This window comes from Typopeltis vanoorti, chromosome 15 (genome assembly GCF_054136105.1).
Source record: "Typopeltis vanoorti isolate ZY-2024b chromosome 15, IOZ_Tvanoo_1.0, whole genome shotgun sequence".
Classification (NCBI taxonomy): Eukaryota; Metazoa; Arthropoda; class Arachnida; order Uropygi; family Thelyphonidae; genus Typopeltis; species Typopeltis vanoorti.
The window spans coordinates 89860168-89881380 of NC_143563.1; the positions used below are offsets into that span (position 1 = coordinate 89860168).

Genomic DNA, 21213 nt, shown 5'->3' on the forward strand with positions numbered 1-21213 from the left:
TGTGATGTTGTTTCTTTTTTGGTTATAGTAAATGGAATTTCATTATCTCCAAATGTGCCTAGTATGTAGGTACATTTTTGTTACCTCACTCTTACTTTCATCTAATTTAAAATAACCTATTTCAGCCTTACTAAATGTTGATATTCTTAATATAGAGTTGCCAGTTTTGTCATAGTGGAGATAATGAAGATATGCTGCTTTTATGTGATGGATGTGATAAAGGGTATCATACATATTGTTTCAAAGTAAGTACACTCGAGTTATACTTAGTAAACTATATCAAGGTACTTCCACAAATAACTACTTGAGGGATTTTATTTTAATAGTTAACTTGATAATAATTGAAATATATATATCTATTCTCTATATATAAAAAGATAAGCTGAAATTTGAAACGTTTTTATGTCACGTTTTTTTGTGTCTTCATTGTTTTGAGACGTCCAACAACGTGTTTGCCTTCATGAGACAAACACATTATTGTCACATTGTTGTCTTGAGGTATCAGAATTCAAGGAGAACCAGCTTACCAGCCCGGAACTCGGGGAGGTTGGGCACCGTAGGCTCTAGAAGGGCAGCACCCCCTAGTGTGTTTATATATATAAAATAAGTTTAATGACTATTACCGAGAGAAAAGATGGCAAGATATATTTAACAAGATACTACTAGTTTCATTACGAGAACATCATCAGGTATCATACTCAAAGAAATATATAAAAAATTACAGAGACTTAAAACTGTATTAACAGAACAAGTGAAAAACAGTAGCATGTTTGAAAAAATGCAAGTATGAGTTCCATACAAACGAATACTACGCGCTGTCGTGAGTGCGCCAGTACTGAACAGAAGCAACGTGTGCGTCCGAGAGATTGTAACTCAGGCTGTTGTTGATATGAGAGGAATCTAGAGAAATTTCTCTTGATTCAACAATCTTTCTTTCGAGTTCATCGTAGCACATATGGATATTAGCAGTTTGAGTCCAGTTTACAATGTGCTGGCGGCCTTCGTCTGAGTTAACAGAAAAGAGAACGTGGCTAGAGAGAGCGCTAGCTCTAGTCCTATTATAGGAGATATCTCTACGGTGTTCATCCAAACGTAGAAGGATGGATTTGGCAGTCTGTCCATAATAAGGCTTTCAGCAATCACACAAAATCTTGTAGACTCCTGGAAACTGAGTAGGAAGATATTTCTGTTTATGTTTGCAAAGTAATGAACGAAGTTTTGGAAGCGTAGTGTAGCACGTTTTGAAGTTAAATTTCCTGAGAATCTTTGCCAGTTTTGGTGAAAGAGAGCTGATGTAAGGCAAGGAGATGAAGGCTCTTGGGGGAGGGGGATCTTCAGCAGTAGTTGAGTGCCTGGGGGAAAGAAATTTGTCAATCTTCTTTGGAGAGAAGCCATTGTTAATAAACAATGGCTTGTTAAGAAAAATGTTAATGCTTCTTTGTTAATGCTTGTTAAAAAAGCATTAACAAAGAAGCAATTGAAGGCTAGAGGTTGCTCCACATTTCTTTCCAGCCCATATCATAGATAGTGATTATCACTGTATTACAGTTGACTTTTATCTATGACTTTGCAAAATAAATTGTTTTTACTGTTAAGAGATGTGCATTCAGTTTTTTAACTTTACCACATTATAGTGAAGCTTCTCCACATTTTTCCTATATAGTGACTGCATTTTAATTATCATTTCTCTGTTCATTGGATCAAATGTTGTAGTCCACAAAATTAATCTGCCAGGTCTCCAAAGCCAAAACATGTACATTGCACTTTCTCATTTTGGATTATGCACCCAGTATAAAAGACATTTTTAGTGATCTAATATCAGATTCAAGTACCACATGAATCAGTTCTTGACTTCAGTATTGTGTATTGTCAAGGATATCATCTTTTGAGAACTTGTTGTAAATGCTTGAATAAACACCATGAAATACACTAGTCCTCCACTTTTTGGTGTTCCGCTCTTTCTCCCCTTTTAAATATAGCCATTATCCTTATACTCACCACATGGTTTGCTCTTTTGCCATGTTTCACTGACCTCCCATGCACTTTTTCTCTCAATCGACTTGTATCCAGTGTGTTTATAGAAGTTGTGTGCTTCTTCCCACATGTGAATGAAGAAGGTGGGGAAAGAAGCTGGAGGCCGTACTCTGGTGATGAAAGAGGGCAGTAGCCACTTTACACCTCCAATAAAGCTGGGTGGTATTTTACTGGGCAATGAAATACATCTGCCACCTAGCTGTCTAGTTGAGTTTCTCCACAAATAGGGAAGATACGTATTTAAGGCAGCAATACTCACCCCACCAGAACCCCATTTACGGAAACAAGCCATATTAGAGAAGGTGGGGGATTACTTTGAATCATCTTTTTCTATATATCCTTCAGTTCTAATTGCAGATTTGAAATTTATTATACAGGTATCTCTATAGAGTCAGAAAGACTCGTGGATTTATGCATAACCTGTGTGTCACTCCATATAAGGTTTTGTTTGCCTTGGCACCTTGTCATATACTTTTTTTTTTTGTGATTAGTAAAGCTAAACTTAGAAAGAGAGAGGTCTTATTATGTACCCATGATTTCTTAGCTTAGCTTTTCTTTGCAACCTCTGTTTCACCTAAAACCCAGATCATTCTTCAGTTTTCCATTTGCAATTTTTCTTAGCCTTACATATATCTTACTCAAAACACTTAATGCAGAAACTACTCTGTTATTCTCATATTTCTTTTTAATTTGATACAATGAGATCTAATCCATTCACTCAGGAATTCCACTTCCGAGTTAAGCAGTGAGGTTAGTAAAACTTTTATACCTCAGTATTAAAAATTGATTTGTAAGTTCAGTTTCATTTTATGTGATTTTATGCCTTCAACATGGTTTAAATTTTTATAAAGAAATGTTAAAAGTCATTGCTTTATAATCCTTTTCATTGTTGTATTTTTTTCTGTATGATCATATTTTGATTGTTCAGTGAATTTTAAATCAGTATTTCTTGAGTAGTGGTGATTATATTTCAAATAAATATTATGATCACTAAAAATGATAAGAAGAATTGCAACAATGATATTACATTGAAATTAGTATCACAAAAAAAAAAAAAAAAATTATAGTTGTAGACCAACACATATGAAGCATATAATTATAAATTTTTCAGGGCCCTCACAAGGTCCCTGCCAAGCAGAAATGCCATAGATACATCATTTGATAACAGCAAGAAGAAACAGACTTCTGATACACACACATAAATATATCAGTGTTTTCTCATCCACCTTTCCTTGGGAGAAGACACCTATTCATGGTGGAGCAGACCTTCCAGTGATGATACTGGTCCTTTTCATCCTTCGCTCTACTTCTTCTGAGTCTTTCTCTATCCTCTCTTCCAGATCACTGTCATCGGAATCCAATGCCTTGCCACTGTTTGCCATTCAGTGACCTGTGGACATCCAGAAAAGTATCCTGGTAGTCTTGCACTACTTTGGCCTCTGCTTCAGCAAGATGGGTGGCTCTGAATGGCCCAGCCAGGATCAATCAGCTTGTGAGCTTGTCTACAAGTGTGTTGCTAATCTTTCCTCTCCCATTCTGTGTGAGTGACCATACCACTTGAGATTAGCTCTGTTAACGCATTCCTGGATGCTGATAATGTCAAGTTCTTTCCTAATATCCTCATTTTTAATATGATATTGCCATTAATTAATGCCATCTGTTCACGCCCACCCACCCCAATCTTTCTCAGGACTCTCGTGTCTGTAGTCTTTGGTCAAGTGTTTTATTTCTAACCCAGCTCTCAGATCCATATGTTAAAATTGATTTGAACACTGTCTTGTATACAGCTAATTTAGTATTTTGACTAATTTCTCTCTCATTCCATATAAATTTATTCAGTTGATTTCCTGCCATACCAGTTTTGTTGATTCTGTTATCTATTTCCATATTAAATTTACCATCTTCGCTAAAAATCAGTTCTAAAGAGCTGAAATGTTTTACTTATTCTATAGGCTATCTATTCAGGATGCAGTTGATGTTTTCAATGTTTCTGCCTATTTTATTGTCTTTGTCTTTTTATTGCTGATTTTCATACCAAATTTATTACAACAGTTATTCATTTTAGTCATGGGATCTTGAAGACTTGTACTTAATTTATTTAGAAGTATAACATCATCTGCATAAAGTAAAGAGCCGAGATTAACATCTCCAATTTTGATATCAGGTTTAATACCACTTTTCTTCATAATGTGATCCATATAGATAATGAATAAGAGAGAGGATAATGTACATCCTTGTTTGATACCAAATTTAACATTAAACCATCTTCCTGTACTCCCTTCAATTCTAATTGCTGACCACTCAGATAAAGACTAAGTATTGCTTGATATAATGCCCCATTGACACCATATAACTGTAGCATTTTGAATTGCTTTTGTCTTGACACCTTGTCATATGCCTTTTTCAGATCTACAAAACTTAAATACAGATCTATGTTATATTCCAATGATTTCTCAACTATTTGTCATAAAGTGAAAATCTGATCCTCACTGAGCTTCTTCCCTTCAGGTTTTTTTTTTTTTTTTTGTGCTATACCACAGTAATGATCTGAAAAAAATTTATTTCGACTGTAAACATCTACATCTCCTTACACATGGAGCTAGTTTCTAATTAGTATTCTAATTAGTAATAATAGTCAATTATAGATCTTGTCCCTCAGCCATTCCAAGTATACTTATTTATATTCCATGTTTGAAAAAAATTATTAGTATTTTTATTAGTTATTAGATAGTTTTATATTAATATAAAACCGTCTATATCTTTTGTTCCCTTTAATTTCTGTTTTGTTTCTGTTATCTTGGCTATATTAATATTTTTAGTTTGTAGTTGTTTGGCTAATTCTAATTCCTTTGTTATTATGCTTCGTACATGCCACATGGCTACTTTTGAGATGTCCGAGATTCCTAATTGTTTTCCTTTATCCTTTCTTGGTTATTTTTCATTGTTTCTGTCTCTGATGAATTTTACATCAGACAGAAAGCATCTGAAGTTTTAGAAATTTTTTAACTTGGTAAGGTAATCAGCCTTATGCAGAACCTCTAACCTCTTAGTTTGAAAGTATGATAAATCTACAAAAATTAAGAGAACAGGAAATTTTATATAACGAACATGATTATTTTAATATTCCACAGAGTGTGTGTGGAAGTGACATCGAGGAAAAAAAATCGATTTACAATAAAGCAGGTGATAATGACATTGAAAAACAATTAATGGTAAGGTGGTGAGTGGGGTTAATGTTAAGCAAGTGTGTGACTGGTGATAAAATAGCAAGAGTGGATGATAGCAAAAAAAGACACAAAATTTAAAAGCTGAGTTAGTGAAGATGAGGCAGATGTGGAGTGAAATTTTGAAATTTGGGGACATGTATGGAAGAGTGAAGAAGACAAAAACAAATGATGTCAGCATGAAAAAGGTAATGAAAGACCTGTGAATGGCATTATATGGCAATTCAATTATTAGAGTTGTGGTAAATAAGGTGATGCACAAGGTTTGTTTTTTAGGAGGTAAAATGATTAGAGTGATTGAGGTGTTAGATATGAGGAGTAAGCAAGCAAAGTAGTTGGTAGTGATAGCAGGGACAAATGACTTGACGGGAACAGGGAAAATGTAAGATTGGATATCAGTAGGTTGTTGAGAAAGATAAAAGATAATAGTGTGATAGGAAAGGTAGTCGGTGTGTTGCCCAGGTATGTCAGTGCTAAGATGAGGCAGAGAGCAAGAATTATGAACAATATGTTGCAGAAATATGTGAAGAGAAAGGAGGGCAGTTTGTTAATGTGTGGAATGAGTTTGAAGGAAGAATTGAATTGTATAAGAATAATATTTAAGGACTACGTTTGAATGGTTTTGATGTTAGTCATTTGGAAAGATTGTGACCGGAAGGAAGAATAATGAGTGCAGAGAATGAATCTGTGCAAGTAAGAAGCGCTGAGAAAAAGAGCAGGAGAGTAAGGAAGGAGAGATTGAAGTGGTTAGCATGAGTGTAAAGAATGAGAGAACAGTACAAGACAAACAGAAAAATGGGGAGACTCATGGTGGATAGGGGAATACATGTATATACAAAAAGGGAAGGAGGTAACCTGGGATGTAGGGAAAATAATTGTATTTGAAGAAGGTTCTAGGGTGAATAAGAAGAAAAAGAAATGACTCGAGGAAAGTATGGAGAAGTCACATGTAATAAGTAGTATCAGAGACAGTCAGAGGGAAAGGGGCCTGCCCCCCCCCCCCCCCCCCCCCAAAAAAGGAAAAAATTTTCCAGAAATCTTTTCCTAATTAAAATTTATTTTTTTATTTATGTTGTGTCATGTCTTCTATTTCTATACTACTTGTGAATTAACGATCATTGCAAATGCTCAGTCATAGGTCGTATGCGATGTGTAGTGTGTATTCTCAAATTATCTACTCAACTCGCCCCCTCCAAGATTAAATCCTGAGTGCACTGCTGATCAGAGAAACTTGTTATAGATCCAGGGATTAGCTGTTTTGTTTGTATACCAAAAGTTAGCAGTATCAGATACAAGGAAAATGAAATGGTTGCTTTGATCAAGTTCGTTTATTCAAAAATTGTTGGAATACGTGAGACATGGTTCATTGAGCATAACATCCTGACAGGAATAGAGGTGAAGGGAAGTGGAATGGTATAGATGAAAGAAAAAGAGTTAAATTCATACAAGGGGGTAATAGGGATAGTAGTTTTGAGTCAGGGTGTGAGATAAAGGTGAATAGAATGAGATATTTCATTGGATGTTGCTATAAACCTGATAATGTGGAAGTTAGTGACCAGGAAATATATAAGCAAAGCCAAGCACATAGGAAAAAGATTGATCATTATGGGTGATTTTAATTATGATAATATAGATCGGGATGATGAGCTAGCAACTAGAAGTAAAGAAAATAAATTTCTTGAGTTTTTGAGGGAAAACTACCTCAGGCAGCATGTAACAGAGGACACAGGGTTGAGGATCTTGGATTTGATCATCTCATCAGAGGACGTTATTATAAATGAGGTGTCAAATCTCCCTCCAGTTGGTGACAGTGACCATGAAATGATTACCTGAGTAGTTTCCAGCCATGTGATGACGTCTGTGAGAAAAAGGTATGTGTGGAACTGTAAGGCTGATGGTTATGAGAAACTTAGTTATACTATAAACTGAAGCTGCCAAGAAATTATATTCTTGGTTTCATCCTTTATCCATGCATAAACAAACAAATTTTGCCCTTGAAGTCACTTCATGACTGGGCTCTTTGTATATAAAAGCTAATGACTTGACATCAATTGCCTTAGTGTCCCATAATGCAATGCACATATCCTTACAGACATGTACTCTGTTTTGCATTATGGGAAGGGTCACTATCCAGACTGGTTTCAACCTTTATCGAGGTGAAAAAAGTAAAGGGTTGCTCATCATATGCCTAGAGTAGTTAGTATAGGGGTGCAAGAGAGCCTGAAAAAATAGCATGAGAGATAGAGATGAGGCCTCAGCTCTTTTATATCATCATATAGTCAAATGCTCTCAGTTTTCCTTTTTTTTTTTCTTCACCAATCTCATATAGATGAACAACCAAAAGACCAATTGAAACTAAAGTGCAAAGATGACTGAAATCCAGGTGGTTAACCCCATTGGATTAACTGCCTGGAGTTGGCATTCTCTGCCTGGGATTCCTCTCCAGTCATCCCTGCAATTTCAACCTTTACTGATGCCTCATCAATGGGAGCCAGACCCAGAAGGTGATACCAAGATTGAAGTAATGCAGAAGTCATATTTCCATATACAGATAGCCAAAAGGTCTCACACCTTATTACTAAAATACTCTGAATTAGAGATAGTTGTTGAAAGTATTTTCACTTGGTTATACTATAAATTAATGATACCAAGAAATTATATTCTTGGTTTCATCCTTTATCCAAGTGTAAGCAAACAAAGTTTGTGCATGAAGTCACTTTGCAACTGGGCTATTTGTATATAGAGGCTAATAACGTCAGTCTTTAATTTATAGTATAACCAAGTGAAAATACTTTCAGCTTGTATCTCTAATTCAGATTATTTTAGTAATAAGGTGTAACACCTTTTGGCTACTTGTATATGGAAATATGACTTGCATTACTTCAACCTTGGTATCACTTATGGGTCTTGCTCTCACTGATGAGATCTCAATAATACATGATACCTGACTAGAAGGATATGTGCATTTCATTATGGGATACTAAGGCAATTGATGTATAATATAATTTCTTGGCATCTTTAATTTATGAGAAACTCAGAAGACAGCTTGCAGCTGCAGCATGGAATGAAGCATTGGGTGGAAAAGAGATCAATGCTGCTTGGGTAATATTCAAGAAATATCTAGTAAAAGCAGTGTCTAAATGTATTCCAAAGGTCAAAAGATTAAATGAGGTAGGTTTGAAATGGATGAATGAAGAGATTAAGCACAATACAGAGAAAAAATATGTTATGGAGGCAACATAAGAGGAGTTGTAATAATCAATTTCATGAGGGATACCAAGAATAGGCTGGGGGGGGGGGTGACTTGGTTGGTAAGAGGAGCAAAAGTTCAGTATGAGATCAGTTAGATCGGTGGTTGCCAAAGTGGTCGATATCGATCCCCAGAGGTCAATAGAAAAATATAAGACATCATTGTATGGGTAATATTTAAGTCGGTTAACTTGGATTACCTCCATCCTGAATGACAACGCAATTAAGAGTGAATCGTGGGAACAGTGACATGAATAGGACCTGTAAGATGGAGCAAGGTCATGAAAATAGTTATGGAGGCCAATCAAGTAGGCCAAAATGATGTATTTACCAATAAACAGATGTCAGTGGTTCCCGCCCGGCCGATGCGTACATGGTTGAAGCTGGTTTCAGTCACGTTAATTCCATTTCAACAAAACAAAGAAATAAGCTAGATATAGACTTCCGTGGCGATTTAAGGCTGAAACTTACTAATTTTGAGCTCAATATTTCTAATCTTGTCAAGAGTCACGAAGCACACCCTTCACATTGACAACATTAGTAAATTGTATACTAAGTTAATAAAAGTCTTATTTTCATTATTTAAATGAAGGGAATATTAAATCCCTCATTATTTCAAAGTCGAATAAGAAACTCAAAGATCGGAATCGGAGAGTTTCATGCCGAATCTGGGATTTAATATCCCCTTCATTTAAATAATGTTACATCACCAAGGTGAAGCCCATTGGCTCTTTTATTTAAGTCTTATTTTCATATATATAAGGAAGATTGTATTATTTTGTTATCTAAATTAAATTTTATATTTTACATATTATTTATCCCTCCTATCAAATATGTAATGTTAAGAAGGACGTCATAAACAAAAACGTATCCCTTTGACGTTAAGCCAATATAATAATATATACTATATTATACATACAATAAACACTGTAACTATAAAATAAACAATCTAAAAACTCACATAAATGTCTTTTTTGCTTGTCCTATTATAATTACGTAATAGTAAAATAGAGGGGGTCAATAAAAAATCAAGAAACTCTTGAAGGGGTCGACGGTCAAAGAAGTTTTTGCCAACCCCTGAGTTAGATAATGAAGCAAAAAAAAAAAAAAAACTTATGGAAGGATGGCATTGATTAGAGAAAATAGTATAAGGACAACTGCTTCAGAGGATATAATTGAGATGTTTAATGAGTAGTTCATAAAGATCTTTCATCTTAGACTATCAACTTATCATCCCCACATAATAATTTGAAGTGTGCCTCATGTATATGTTTTAGGGTCATTGCTATTTTGCCTGTATGTTAATGATATTTTGGAAGATTTGAGTGGGGATATACAGTTATTTGTAGATAATGCAGAGTTGGGACGAACTATGAGGAGGAGAGCAGTTGTTCTGGCTTTACAAGAAGACTTGAATAGGTTGAGTGAATGTACATGGGAGTGGGGGATGCCAGTTCAGTGTTGCAAAATTTAAGGTTTTAAAAAGGAAAACAAAGATAGGATTTAAAATTTACTCTTGATGGGGATATCTTGTTGCAGGTAGAGAAAATAAGAGATCTTGGGGTGAAGGTGGATAAGGATCTAATATTTTGAGGACATGTTGCCATACTTGTGAGGACAACATGACGAATTCTGGGTGTGATGCAGAGGACACTGACTTGTAGAAGTATGGAGATTCTGGTTCCATTGTATAAGGCTCTGATTAGGCCACACATAGACTACTGTGCACAGATTTTGTCGCCTGGTTTTCAAAAGGAAGAAGAGAAGTTGGAAAGGGTTCAGAGGCGATTGGCTAAAATAGTTTCTGGTCTCTGGAATGTTGTGACAATGCAATTTGCAGAGTCTAGTGGATGGGAGGAAGAGGGATAATATGATGGAGATGTACAAGTGAGTAAGGGATTGTTATAGAATTAATGTTGAAGAGATTTTTCATAAAATTGTGGAGATGGAGGAAGAACAAGCAGTCCTCCTGGAAGCTGTATAAAGAGGGTGTGTGAGCAAGGGAGTGAGAAGCAGGTTTTTTTTTGCATGGAAAGTTGTGAATGATTGGACTGCATTGCCTAAGAGCGTGGTGTCTGCAGAGAATTTGGAAGTGTTTAAGGCACGGTTTTGATGAGCTGTGTGAATGAGAAAAAGGACCTCCTAGATGAGTCTGTGACTCCATGATGTCTTAAGATAATAATAATAATCTTCAGCCTATGTCATAAGCTTTTTCCATGTTAATGGAATCTAAAACAGATGTTTCATGTCTCAGGAATGCATCTCCTGAAGAAGAAGAAGAAAAATTTATATAACAGAATGCTTATGTAATCTGCTAAAATACTAAGGATGTTATGGTTCTTCTGCTTAGACCCATTTAAAACACAGTGAAGACCCTCCATCTTAAGGTATTTCACTATTATTCATAAGCACAACTGGAGATGGACCTGTCATTGAGTAACTATCCTACTAAGCAATCATATGCCTTTTCAGTATGTCCAGCTTTACACTGCTCTCTAAGTGATAGCCATTCACCTCTCACTGGGATTTCTTATTAAAATATATTCCATTTATTTACCACCATGTCTTGAACTAGATCAATTTTGGTGATCTTATTTTATAACTCTCAACTCATACTTTTTATTAATGACTTTAATGGATGCAACATTCTGTGGTAGTGCCAGCTCATGTGGAACAGGCTGTATTGTAGAGCATGTTTGACAATAATGACTCCCTCGTCTTAATAATGGACAGCAGACCTTCCTCCCTATGCTTGCCTGCTCATATTTTGCAACAAATGTTAGTGTCTGAATATATGAAGTGATCAGTTTCCTGTGATTTGCACAATATCTTCACAAGAATCGTTTGCTCCTGCAACATCCACATGTAAATCACTGAAGCAGAGATGTGTATAACAGATTGTATTTTCCAGGCAGCAACAACTGCTATTCGAATAATATTGTCTCAATTTGCACTCGATCTAATGCCATGATGGAATCACAAGTGCCAAGTAACAAAAAAAGATCTAGATAGAGAATGTGGTTATTTGTTTATTTATTCATATGGCATGAATAACAAAACATGCAGTACAATACACTTTCACTTTAAAAACATATAAAATTAAAAGTCAGAAGTCATTTTAAAAACCAATAAAATTAAATCGTTACATCCATATTGGTCAGATAGTTCATAGCTTCAGGTGTAGCACTTAAAAAGTCCAAGTTGTCTCCTGAATTTGCTCTGAGATAACACTGAGTCACAATATGGGCCACAGTTTGTCTTTGAGCTCCACAATCGCATTGCGGGGATGGTCGTTTACCCCATTTAAAAAGCATGTCCACACATACACCTTGACCAGTTCGTATTCTATTAAGCTGAGTCCATGATTTTCGTGGGAGGTGTGAGCAAGCATCAAAACTTTCTTGTAATTCTTTGAGAGAAAATTTTGTGATGTCATCTGTCTGGCTCTCCCACTGTTCTTGCCATTTTTGCTTCAGGTCAAAGTTAGATTGTAGTAGTAGTTGGGATAATTGTAGTGGTGGATGTCTTGATCTCAATCGTTGTATACTTAAGTCTGGGAGATGTAAATGTATTGGTAGGTGAAATAGTTTACCTGGAATATTCTTTCCAATTCAAGAGGAACTGGAAAGAGTATTCCAGTTCCTCGTATATTTTATTCCTTCGAAAATACGAAAATATAATTCTGTGTTATAAAAAGAACTTAAAAATTCGCCTTCAAGATGAAAAGGAAACATTCAGGTATCCCTCCATCAATATTTGTAGTCCTGAAAAGGACTGTTTTGATAGCCCTGAAAATAAACATTTTTTATTTCATGCTATTCAGAATTTAAAATTCTTGAACAGTGTGGAACACCCTAAAGCAAGGGTAGACACACAAAGCAGTTTTACACTCAGGGCACCAGATTTTTGTTTCCTTTCTGATATTTTTTTATTACATACATATCTGCATGTAGGTTTTTTTTTTTTTTTTATTAGCCGTTGGTGGTAGATTTTCGGGATAATGGTTGGAGTTAGCAGCGTTCAACCTCAGATGTCTGGCAGGATTGCCTTTTTCTCTGCTTGCTGAAGAAGGCACATGTGCATGCAGCATTGCTTTCACAATTTCTATTCTGTATTCTAGATATGTTATGGTAGACAAACATTTTTTCTTGTGCAGGAGGAAACTGTTCCAAATAACAAAATCCAATATATGTCCAAACACATTTTTGTAATATTTTTTATGCTGTTTCCTCATTACAGAGTAGAATGATAGCTGCTGAAGGCAAAGGCTCCAACTTTTCTGCATCTCGCGAAGTTTCCTTTTCTTACCCTGAATGTTACTGCTGCTGCTTGCCATCTCGTAAATGAATTGTGTCTTGGGTATACTTACTAATTATTCCTTTCTGCCCAGCTCTAAGCTAACGGAGATTACTAACCCCCACTGAGAAATAGAACATGCAGCATACTAAAGAGCCTCAAGCAATATCTGAATATTTTACAAGCAGAAATTACTTGTTTGGTTTTTCCATCTTTCTTTATTCTGATATTTGAAGGATGATAATGATTTTAAATATTAATTTCACCTATTACCGAATATCACATAATTTCCTGATTTATAATAATCAGGAAATAATGTATATTTTCTGATTTATAATTTGCTAATTTATAATAATCGCAACCTGGTTTCTGAATCAAAAAATTAAAGTTAATGTGGAACAATTACTAGAGAAAAATAACGAATTAAATAAAAACTGTACCTATGTTTCATAACAGTTTTCGGGTGTGTGATAGTGATGCAACAGGGGGGGGGGGTAAACTATCAAAGGCGCAATAAAGTTCAATTCTATTGTAAAAATATGGAAATGAAATTTCACATTTGATGCATTTAATATACATATTTTGAATGATCAAATATAAGCAAATGTATCGCTTACTTTAAAAATTGGAGTATAATATCTGAATTATACAGCAAATATATATACATATAAATTTAAATCATAACTGTTAATTTCATTTTGTAATGACTGATTATACAAGGAAACCAAGAAAGTGAAAGTACAAAGAACAGTCGATTATTATTATTCGTGACACCTCTAAAGAAAAAAAATCAGTGATATGAGTAGAGAATTTCATGTTATTCTCTATAAAGCAAAGTTACTCAAGTGTGTCCTAAAGGAAATCTGTGAAGTATTATTCGATTTCGATGATTTAGAACAAAAATAAAGATAATATAATCTGGAACGTCGGCAGCCAGTTTTCTTTTCTTTTTTTTTAAAATAATATTTCAAATAATTATTGTGAATTAATTTCTTCGAGAACAACGAAAATGTTTTGTTGAGTAAGCGATTAGGAAAAAATTAGAGCAAAAAAATGAAAAATGAAATTGGTTCTCCATGATAAGGCAATATTTAAATAGAGAAATTATACAATGATCTTTATTTTGTCCAGACATTAAAATTGCATTGTACAATAAAAAGAGAAAACAAAAATATAAATAATTTCGATATTTTTAGTCTATCCAATATGATTAAGATCCAGTTACCCAGCATAGAACAAGGAAGTGCGTTTCTTGTTATAGGCAACTGAGAGGCAGCTATGAACGTGAGATAATCCGATTAACTGTTCTCTTCAGCTTGAGGGTTTATCACACCTTTTAATGGACCTGATGGTTAAATTGCACTTCTTATCCCTGTTCTTTCAACAGGTGGGCTGAATCATATCAAGATTTAGCTGGACGTCTATAGACGTCCTGGCCATTTGGGAGGTTAACATCAAAATAGGAGTAAGACAAGGATGTGTGCTGTCACCTCTCCTTTTTAACATATACTCAGAAGTCATATTTCAAAAATCTTAAAAGGAAGATAGGAAGGGATTAATGTAAATGGTGAAATCATTAATAACATTTGATATGCTGATGACACAGCTGACAATATTAAGGATCTTCAAAATCTTCACAAACTAATGAATGAAGAGAGTGAAAAAAATGCGATTAAGAATAAATATCACCAAAACTAAATCCATGGTCATAAGCACTTTCTTTAAACAAGAAACAAATAGAAAGAGTGACAAAATTTAAATATCCTAGGTGCTGGTTAAGTGAAGAATGCAACCCAGAAATGGAAATAAAACGAATTGAAATGACAGAAAAAAATTTTCTCCTGATGAAATCGACACTGTTTAACTGTAATTTAAATTTAGAGCTTCAAGTACTTGTGGTTAAATGCTGTGTATGGTCTGTTGTGCTGTATGGTGCAGAAACTTGGACCTTGAAGACAACATTGGTCAAGAAACTTGAAGCCTTTGAGATGTGGTTATACAGATGAATGTTAAAAATTCCATGGACAGCAAAAATGTCCAATCAAGAAGTACTGGAACAAATGGAGAAATCACATTAACATTTAGATACCATAAAAAGAACTGCATATTTTGGTAACCTATTTCATAATGAAAAATATAAGATACTTCAATTGATTATAAAAGGGAAGATAAATGGAAGAAAAGGACAAGGAGACAAAGATCATTGCTGGCGGATATTAGGCAATGGACTGACATGAGCTCTGAAAGACTATTCAGAATGGCTGAAGATCGCTCAAAATTTGCCAACTTCCAATGGGAGATGGCACTCGAAGAAGAAGTTAATAATTTAATTGATTATTATGAATTATTATTAATTAATTAATGCTGTCTTTTACACATTTCCAGTTTTATTGTATTTCATGTATTTACATTTATCTCATGCATTTGAATTAATTTATGCAAACAGATTTGACCATTTTATCGAAGTCCTCCCTTTTTTTTATGTAGATATTGCATTGCCCTAGTTTGTAAAATTTGTTTTCTTGTACATGATATGTTATTTACTTAGGCTATTTACATAATGTATTTACTATTTAATTATGTTTTTTATTACCTTTTTACCTGTAACTTTTGTGCAGTATGACCTTTGCTGTTCTTCCACGATATACCACAAATGAACCAACTAATCCATCCATGTCTCTTCGACAGTTTTTCTTATCCTATTCTCAAGTATATTTACATAATCTAAGCTGTAAAGCTCATTGGGAAATTCATCGATAATTTAAGTAGATTGTGATATACTCCAGCTGTCTTTTCCACATTTCCAGTTCTTTTTTATCTCATGCATTGATATGTAATTCTGATTGCATGCCACTGGAATATTTTCTACTACTGTTCTGTCACTTTTGAAGCCTTTTAAAATAATTACTTTAAACATTTAGAATATCTTTGTCTTCCTCTATTTCTAAGCTTTTTCAGTAACCTTCAGATATTTATCTTCTATATTTTTATTAAAGCCCTCCTATGACTTTTGTTTAGCTATCTTGCACTTTGCTTCACTTTAATCTTTTTTCTCTCAGAACTCATGCTCACATACTTTGGAACATAGTCAATAAGACTTGTCGTATTCTCTTGTCTTCACTCCATGTGAATTTATGCACATCTGTTTGCTAGAACATGATGTTAGTGATGACTAGTCTATGTCCTGAACAGAGATTCAGTAGGCATTTACCTTTTTTTTTTTTTTCAAATTATTCTGAAGCATTTCTGTTGTTATGATTGATACTTATGGGTATATACTTGTGGTATTTTGACAAAGTAAATTTTTCTCACAGAAGGAGGATATTGCTGTGGGCTCTCCCGTTTTTCCCAAAATTATAACAAATAATTTTGCATGGAGTGAACAAATATCTCTCAACTCATTCCCTTTAAACCAGAAGCACAGCTTACGTATGTTGATGATTTTCTTGTCAAGCAACTTGAACAAACAACATAACAAAATAAATTCCACATTTGAATTTGAAAAAGAATGTCTTCTTCCTTTCCTTCACACATTAATTACATGTTCTTTCATCACTTAGCCTGTCTTTTTCATTTTTTCGAAAACCACTACACATTAGAACAATGTATACAGGTGACATCTCCCTCATTTCCATAAACTCAGTATGAATCAATTATAGTTTTTAAATTGATCTTCTCCAATGAATCTTTAAAAATGAAAGCTAGGTCATCATTAATGAATATTATGAAAGAACTGCCAGTCCTGTATAATGATTTTTCCTAAGGAAACAGACTTTAATTTGGCTATAACTATCCTGTTCAACAAAGGGTCTTTTTAGAAAAAAAATTGTAGGATGGAGCAAAAGCACAATCTCATAATGTCTTTAAACTTCCTCCCACAAAACTTTAGAAGAAATTATCCACAGTTTTCCAGGGATTTACTAATATCTTGCACCTGTTGCAATCCCTGTGCTGGTGAAACAGGAACAGAGCTATCCTAATTAGACAAGAGGAGTGGGCACAAAAGTCATATCAGATATTTACATTATGGTAAGTCACGTCTGTCTAACTACACCATTGGTACTGACCACAGAAATGACAGTGGAACTACCCAACTATTACATTGTACCCATTTCTGATAGATAGAAAATTTAAGGAAGCATTATAAGTCATCACAAAGTCTCTAACCTTAAATAAACATGATGACCTCAAGATTTCATCTGCTGCCCTCCACTCCATCAGTCTCCAGTTAATCTACCTTATAACTAAAAAATGAAACTGGAACAGAGCTATCCTAATTAGACAAGAGGAGTGGGCACAAAAGTCATATCAGATATTTACATTATGGTAAGTCACGTCTGTCTAACTACACCATTGGTACTGACCACAGAAATGACAGGGAACAACCCAACTATTACATTGTACCCATTTCTGTTAGATAGAATATATACCATTAGGCTATCAAATGTCGTCTTCAAGTTTATGGGGGGGAGGCTGAAAAGTTCTGATAAAAACCTAGAACAAAAATGATGCAGCAGTGTCATAACAAGTGTATAACACTTCATGGAATATGTAGAATAATGTGTAAGTTACATGGTTCTACCTCAGTCCCTTGATGGTGATTATCACAACTTTTCAGCACACCCTCATATATCTCATCAAACAGATTATTTAATAATATCTTTCTTCCAGATAGATGGTTCAAGAGTTTTCAGAATACCCATCTCTGCTATTTAGACAAGAGGCACCAGTCAACAAATCCTTGCCATAAAGTTCCATCATCATTTGGAAATGTGATCAAGCTCTTAAACACTGTTGGATTTATTCTTCAAATTAATTTTGGATTCTAGATTTTAAAGTGATAAGTTAACTTTCACTATTAGGCAAACATACATACCCTACAGTTAATAAACAGAATTCTTCTTAACTGATACAATGTTTTAAGCTTGTATGCCAACAGACACACACACACACCTGAAGTTGGCCTCAACACCATCTGGATTATTTACTGAGTTTAGTTATGTATTATGGTTGATTAATTTTTTACTGTCCGAATAGTATTTGAATCCTTAATTGTTAAATTGTTATGTCATTCTTCATAGTTTCTGTGTTTCTAATTATATGCTAGTATTGAAGAGACCTAGTAAATCTTGTTCTTGAGAAGAATGATGAAATTGTATTGTTGTATTCTATTGCTTTTTTTTTTTTTTTTTTTTTTTTTAAACATCCGTAAATCTTTTACCCCACTCCAGTTTAAGAATTGCTCTATGATTATCATGGGACAGTGGCATATGCTTTTCTATTTATTTATTTTTACCAATTAAAGATAAATTTGTTTATATAGCAGTTGATCTCTCTTACCAATAGGTCTCATTTCCCTGTCACATTTTATTACCAAAAATCTCATGAAACATGATCGTTATGTTTTTATGGTATTGATAAATATTTACCTCAAAATGATATTTACAAAACAAAACATGGTTATTTTTATTCTTAAAATATAAAATGTTTCTTGTTTATTTTAGCCAAAGATGGAGACTATACCTGAGGGTGATTGGTACTGTTATGAATGTTTGAATAAGGTATGTAAAATTATTTTTATTGTAATAAAATCTAGATGCTCATTAATTTTCTTTTATGTATGTTGCATAAATTTTTTGCCTTTGAACCTTAATGTTTATACATGACAAAGTGACAGTTTGGTTGAGAATTTTTGAACTAAGTTATCCTTATAATTATATTGTTCTATTGTATAGTTAGTTATATTGTTAAAGAATTTTTAAGTGTTATTTTTGTATTTAATGAATATATCTACCTAGCTTTGATACACTATTCTGAACATGTATGGCAATACTTCAAAAGTTACTTCCAAAATAGTTACATGGTTCTATCAAAATAGGTGAATCTAATAATTTTATTGATAAAGGTGAGGATAAAAGGAAGCAGATTTTGCATAGAGCCATTCACCAGAACTGTTATAGTAGACTAGCATATCATTACTGTTTACTTACCAGATTGCAGGACATGCAGGATGCAACACAATTCTTAGAAGTTATCTTACAAGAAACACTTAACTTTTTTTTCCTTCCACCCATGAAAGTTTGTGCCTGTAGTATGTTACTACCATAAGTGTGCTAAGAGATTTTTTTTTTAATTTTTATTTTATATGTTTGCATTTTTTAAATTTATTTTTGCATAATCTAGAAACCCTATTTTGGAGACCAAATATGGAACTTTTTCAAGCCACTTCAGGCCTCTAATAAGCTGGATGATCTCACGCCAGACTAAAATTCATCTCCCACCTAAGGATATTCACAAATAACGATAAGAGGATTCAAACCTAGAGCCTGTTGGTTGGAGTGAGTATGTTACCTACTTGGCAGACCATGATGGTCATAACTAACTTTGATGTGATCATCATATACCACACATTAAGAATTAAAGAACTGAATAACTTATATAATTTAATCATTTCTGTAGAAGTACAGAATAAAATAAATAATCAAATTTATATTAAAGTAAAATTGTAATGTACTTTCAGATAGTAAAGCCTTAAATTAACAATGCCAAGAAAATATATTCTTGGTAATGCAGAAGTCATATTTCCATATACAAGTAGGCAAAAGGTGTCACATCACACCTTATTACTAAAATACTCTGGATTAGAGATAGATGTTGAAAGTTTTTCCACTTGGTTGTGCTATAAATTAAAGATACCAAGAAATTATCTATATACGCGTTGCACAGTGATGAGGTTACATAACACACAAACTTTGTTTGCTAAACTTTCAACATCTATCTCTAATTGAGAGTATTTTAGTAATAAGGTGACACCTTTTGGATACTTATATATGGAAATATGACTTCTGCATTACCTCAACCTTGGTATCACTTCTGGGTCTGGGTAGAGACCTTTCCCATAATGTATAGCAGGGTTTCCCAAACTGTGTTCTGCAGAACACCAGTGTTCCGCTAGAAATTCTCCTGGAATTTGTCATTAAGCATTTTTCATGAATAAATATTTTATAGTGGAAATATTCTGAGGAGAATAATATTCGTGAATATGTCGAAAAGCTCAGACCCAGAACGCCTAATAACATCTGCGTAGCAAATGTTAGTGACCAAGCCGTGTATTTTTAAACATGGAAGTATTCATGAATTATCGTTAATTTTCACACATCTAAACCTTTCAACATTTGGGAAAGGGAAATACCACTGTTTATGACCAGTCATAAAAATTGACTGAAAGCCGATTACAACAGTGGGTGGCGTATCCTCTGTTCTCAAAACTGAAAGAAATAACACTGTGTTGCAAATGTTAGTGACCAATCATCAAGGAAGAATAAGAAAATTTTTCCACTGAAATTAAAGATCAAGGTATAGTTCACCCATCGATTAGAGATCCTTCGACACTTCTGCACATCTCAGAAAAAGGAGAATCCATTCCAATAATAGGGTAATCAGTCCGTATTGTGGGATGAGTTGTTTATTATTACAGGTCGGAAAATTAACTTCTCTTTTATGATTATTGTAGTTAACTATGTTGCTTGTATAACAGTTGGAAAATTTTACCTATAAAGCATGTGATTTCGCATGTTGGCGACCAATTCACACATCCTTCATTTCTTTCTCCTCCTTCAGCATCAGCATGAATCGCCTATTCTTGGCAAGACGCTATGCAGAGACCTACAAACGGTGGGCGAACTATAATCTGTATCCGGTTCTCAAATCTAGTAATACTGAATATTTTCTTCGCAAGTTCATATTGTAGGGTGAAAGTTTCAAAACTGTAGTGCCATGATTTTTTAAAAGTAATGGGCCTGCAGATTTAAATTTTAATATGAATAAGAGACAAGGGACTTTGTTTAATTTTGGTGTTAAGAAATCTCTTATTGAAGGTGTTTGTGATGGAACAGATAGCGAGTCATCCACCACCAGTCTACAAAGCGATCTCCAAGATGTACAAAAGGAGGGGAAAACTACCAGCACACAGGAGAAAAAGTCTGCATTGACTCGTAAGTACTTATAATAGTATTATAAATTTTTGGTGATCAGAATGTCAGTGAAAATCAGCACAAATTATGTTTAATTAATTAATAATTAATGATCAATTATTAATGAATAATAAAAAATCAGCCAAATTAACAATTAATTAGTAATTAACCACCTTACCGGCCATTATGGATCAAATATGCATCGTCATATGCTTCGTATCCATCATATATTTCATTGTAATATCATTGTAATATTAATATGCACTTTGCATCCATGATAATCGTGACGTCTTGGCCGGTAGCGTGGTTAATACATTACAAAATAACCAAGGTGTTGAGTGAAAAATTCAGGATTTGTGAAGTGTTCCGTCGTAGGAAAAGTTTGGGAAACGCTGATGTATAGCATTATACATGTCCGAGAGTATGTGTGCTTTGCA

The 21213-nt window shown here is 34.1% G+C and overlaps 1 protein-coding gene across 1 annotated transcript in view; it reads left to right on the plus strand.

The window, feature by feature from the left end:
* LOC150098964 (bromodomain adjacent to zinc finger domain protein 2B-like) overlaps nt 1-21213 on the plus strand; it is a 632705-nt gene that overhangs the window by 548409 nt on the left and 63083 nt on the right. The window contains exons 29-30 of the mRNA XM_090405782.1: nt 156-245; nt 18308-18364. Of these exons, the coding sequence (XP_090261908.1) occupies nt 156-245; nt 18308-18364 (147 nt within the window). The remainder of the gene's footprint in view (nt 1-155; nt 246-18307; nt 18365-21213) is intronic.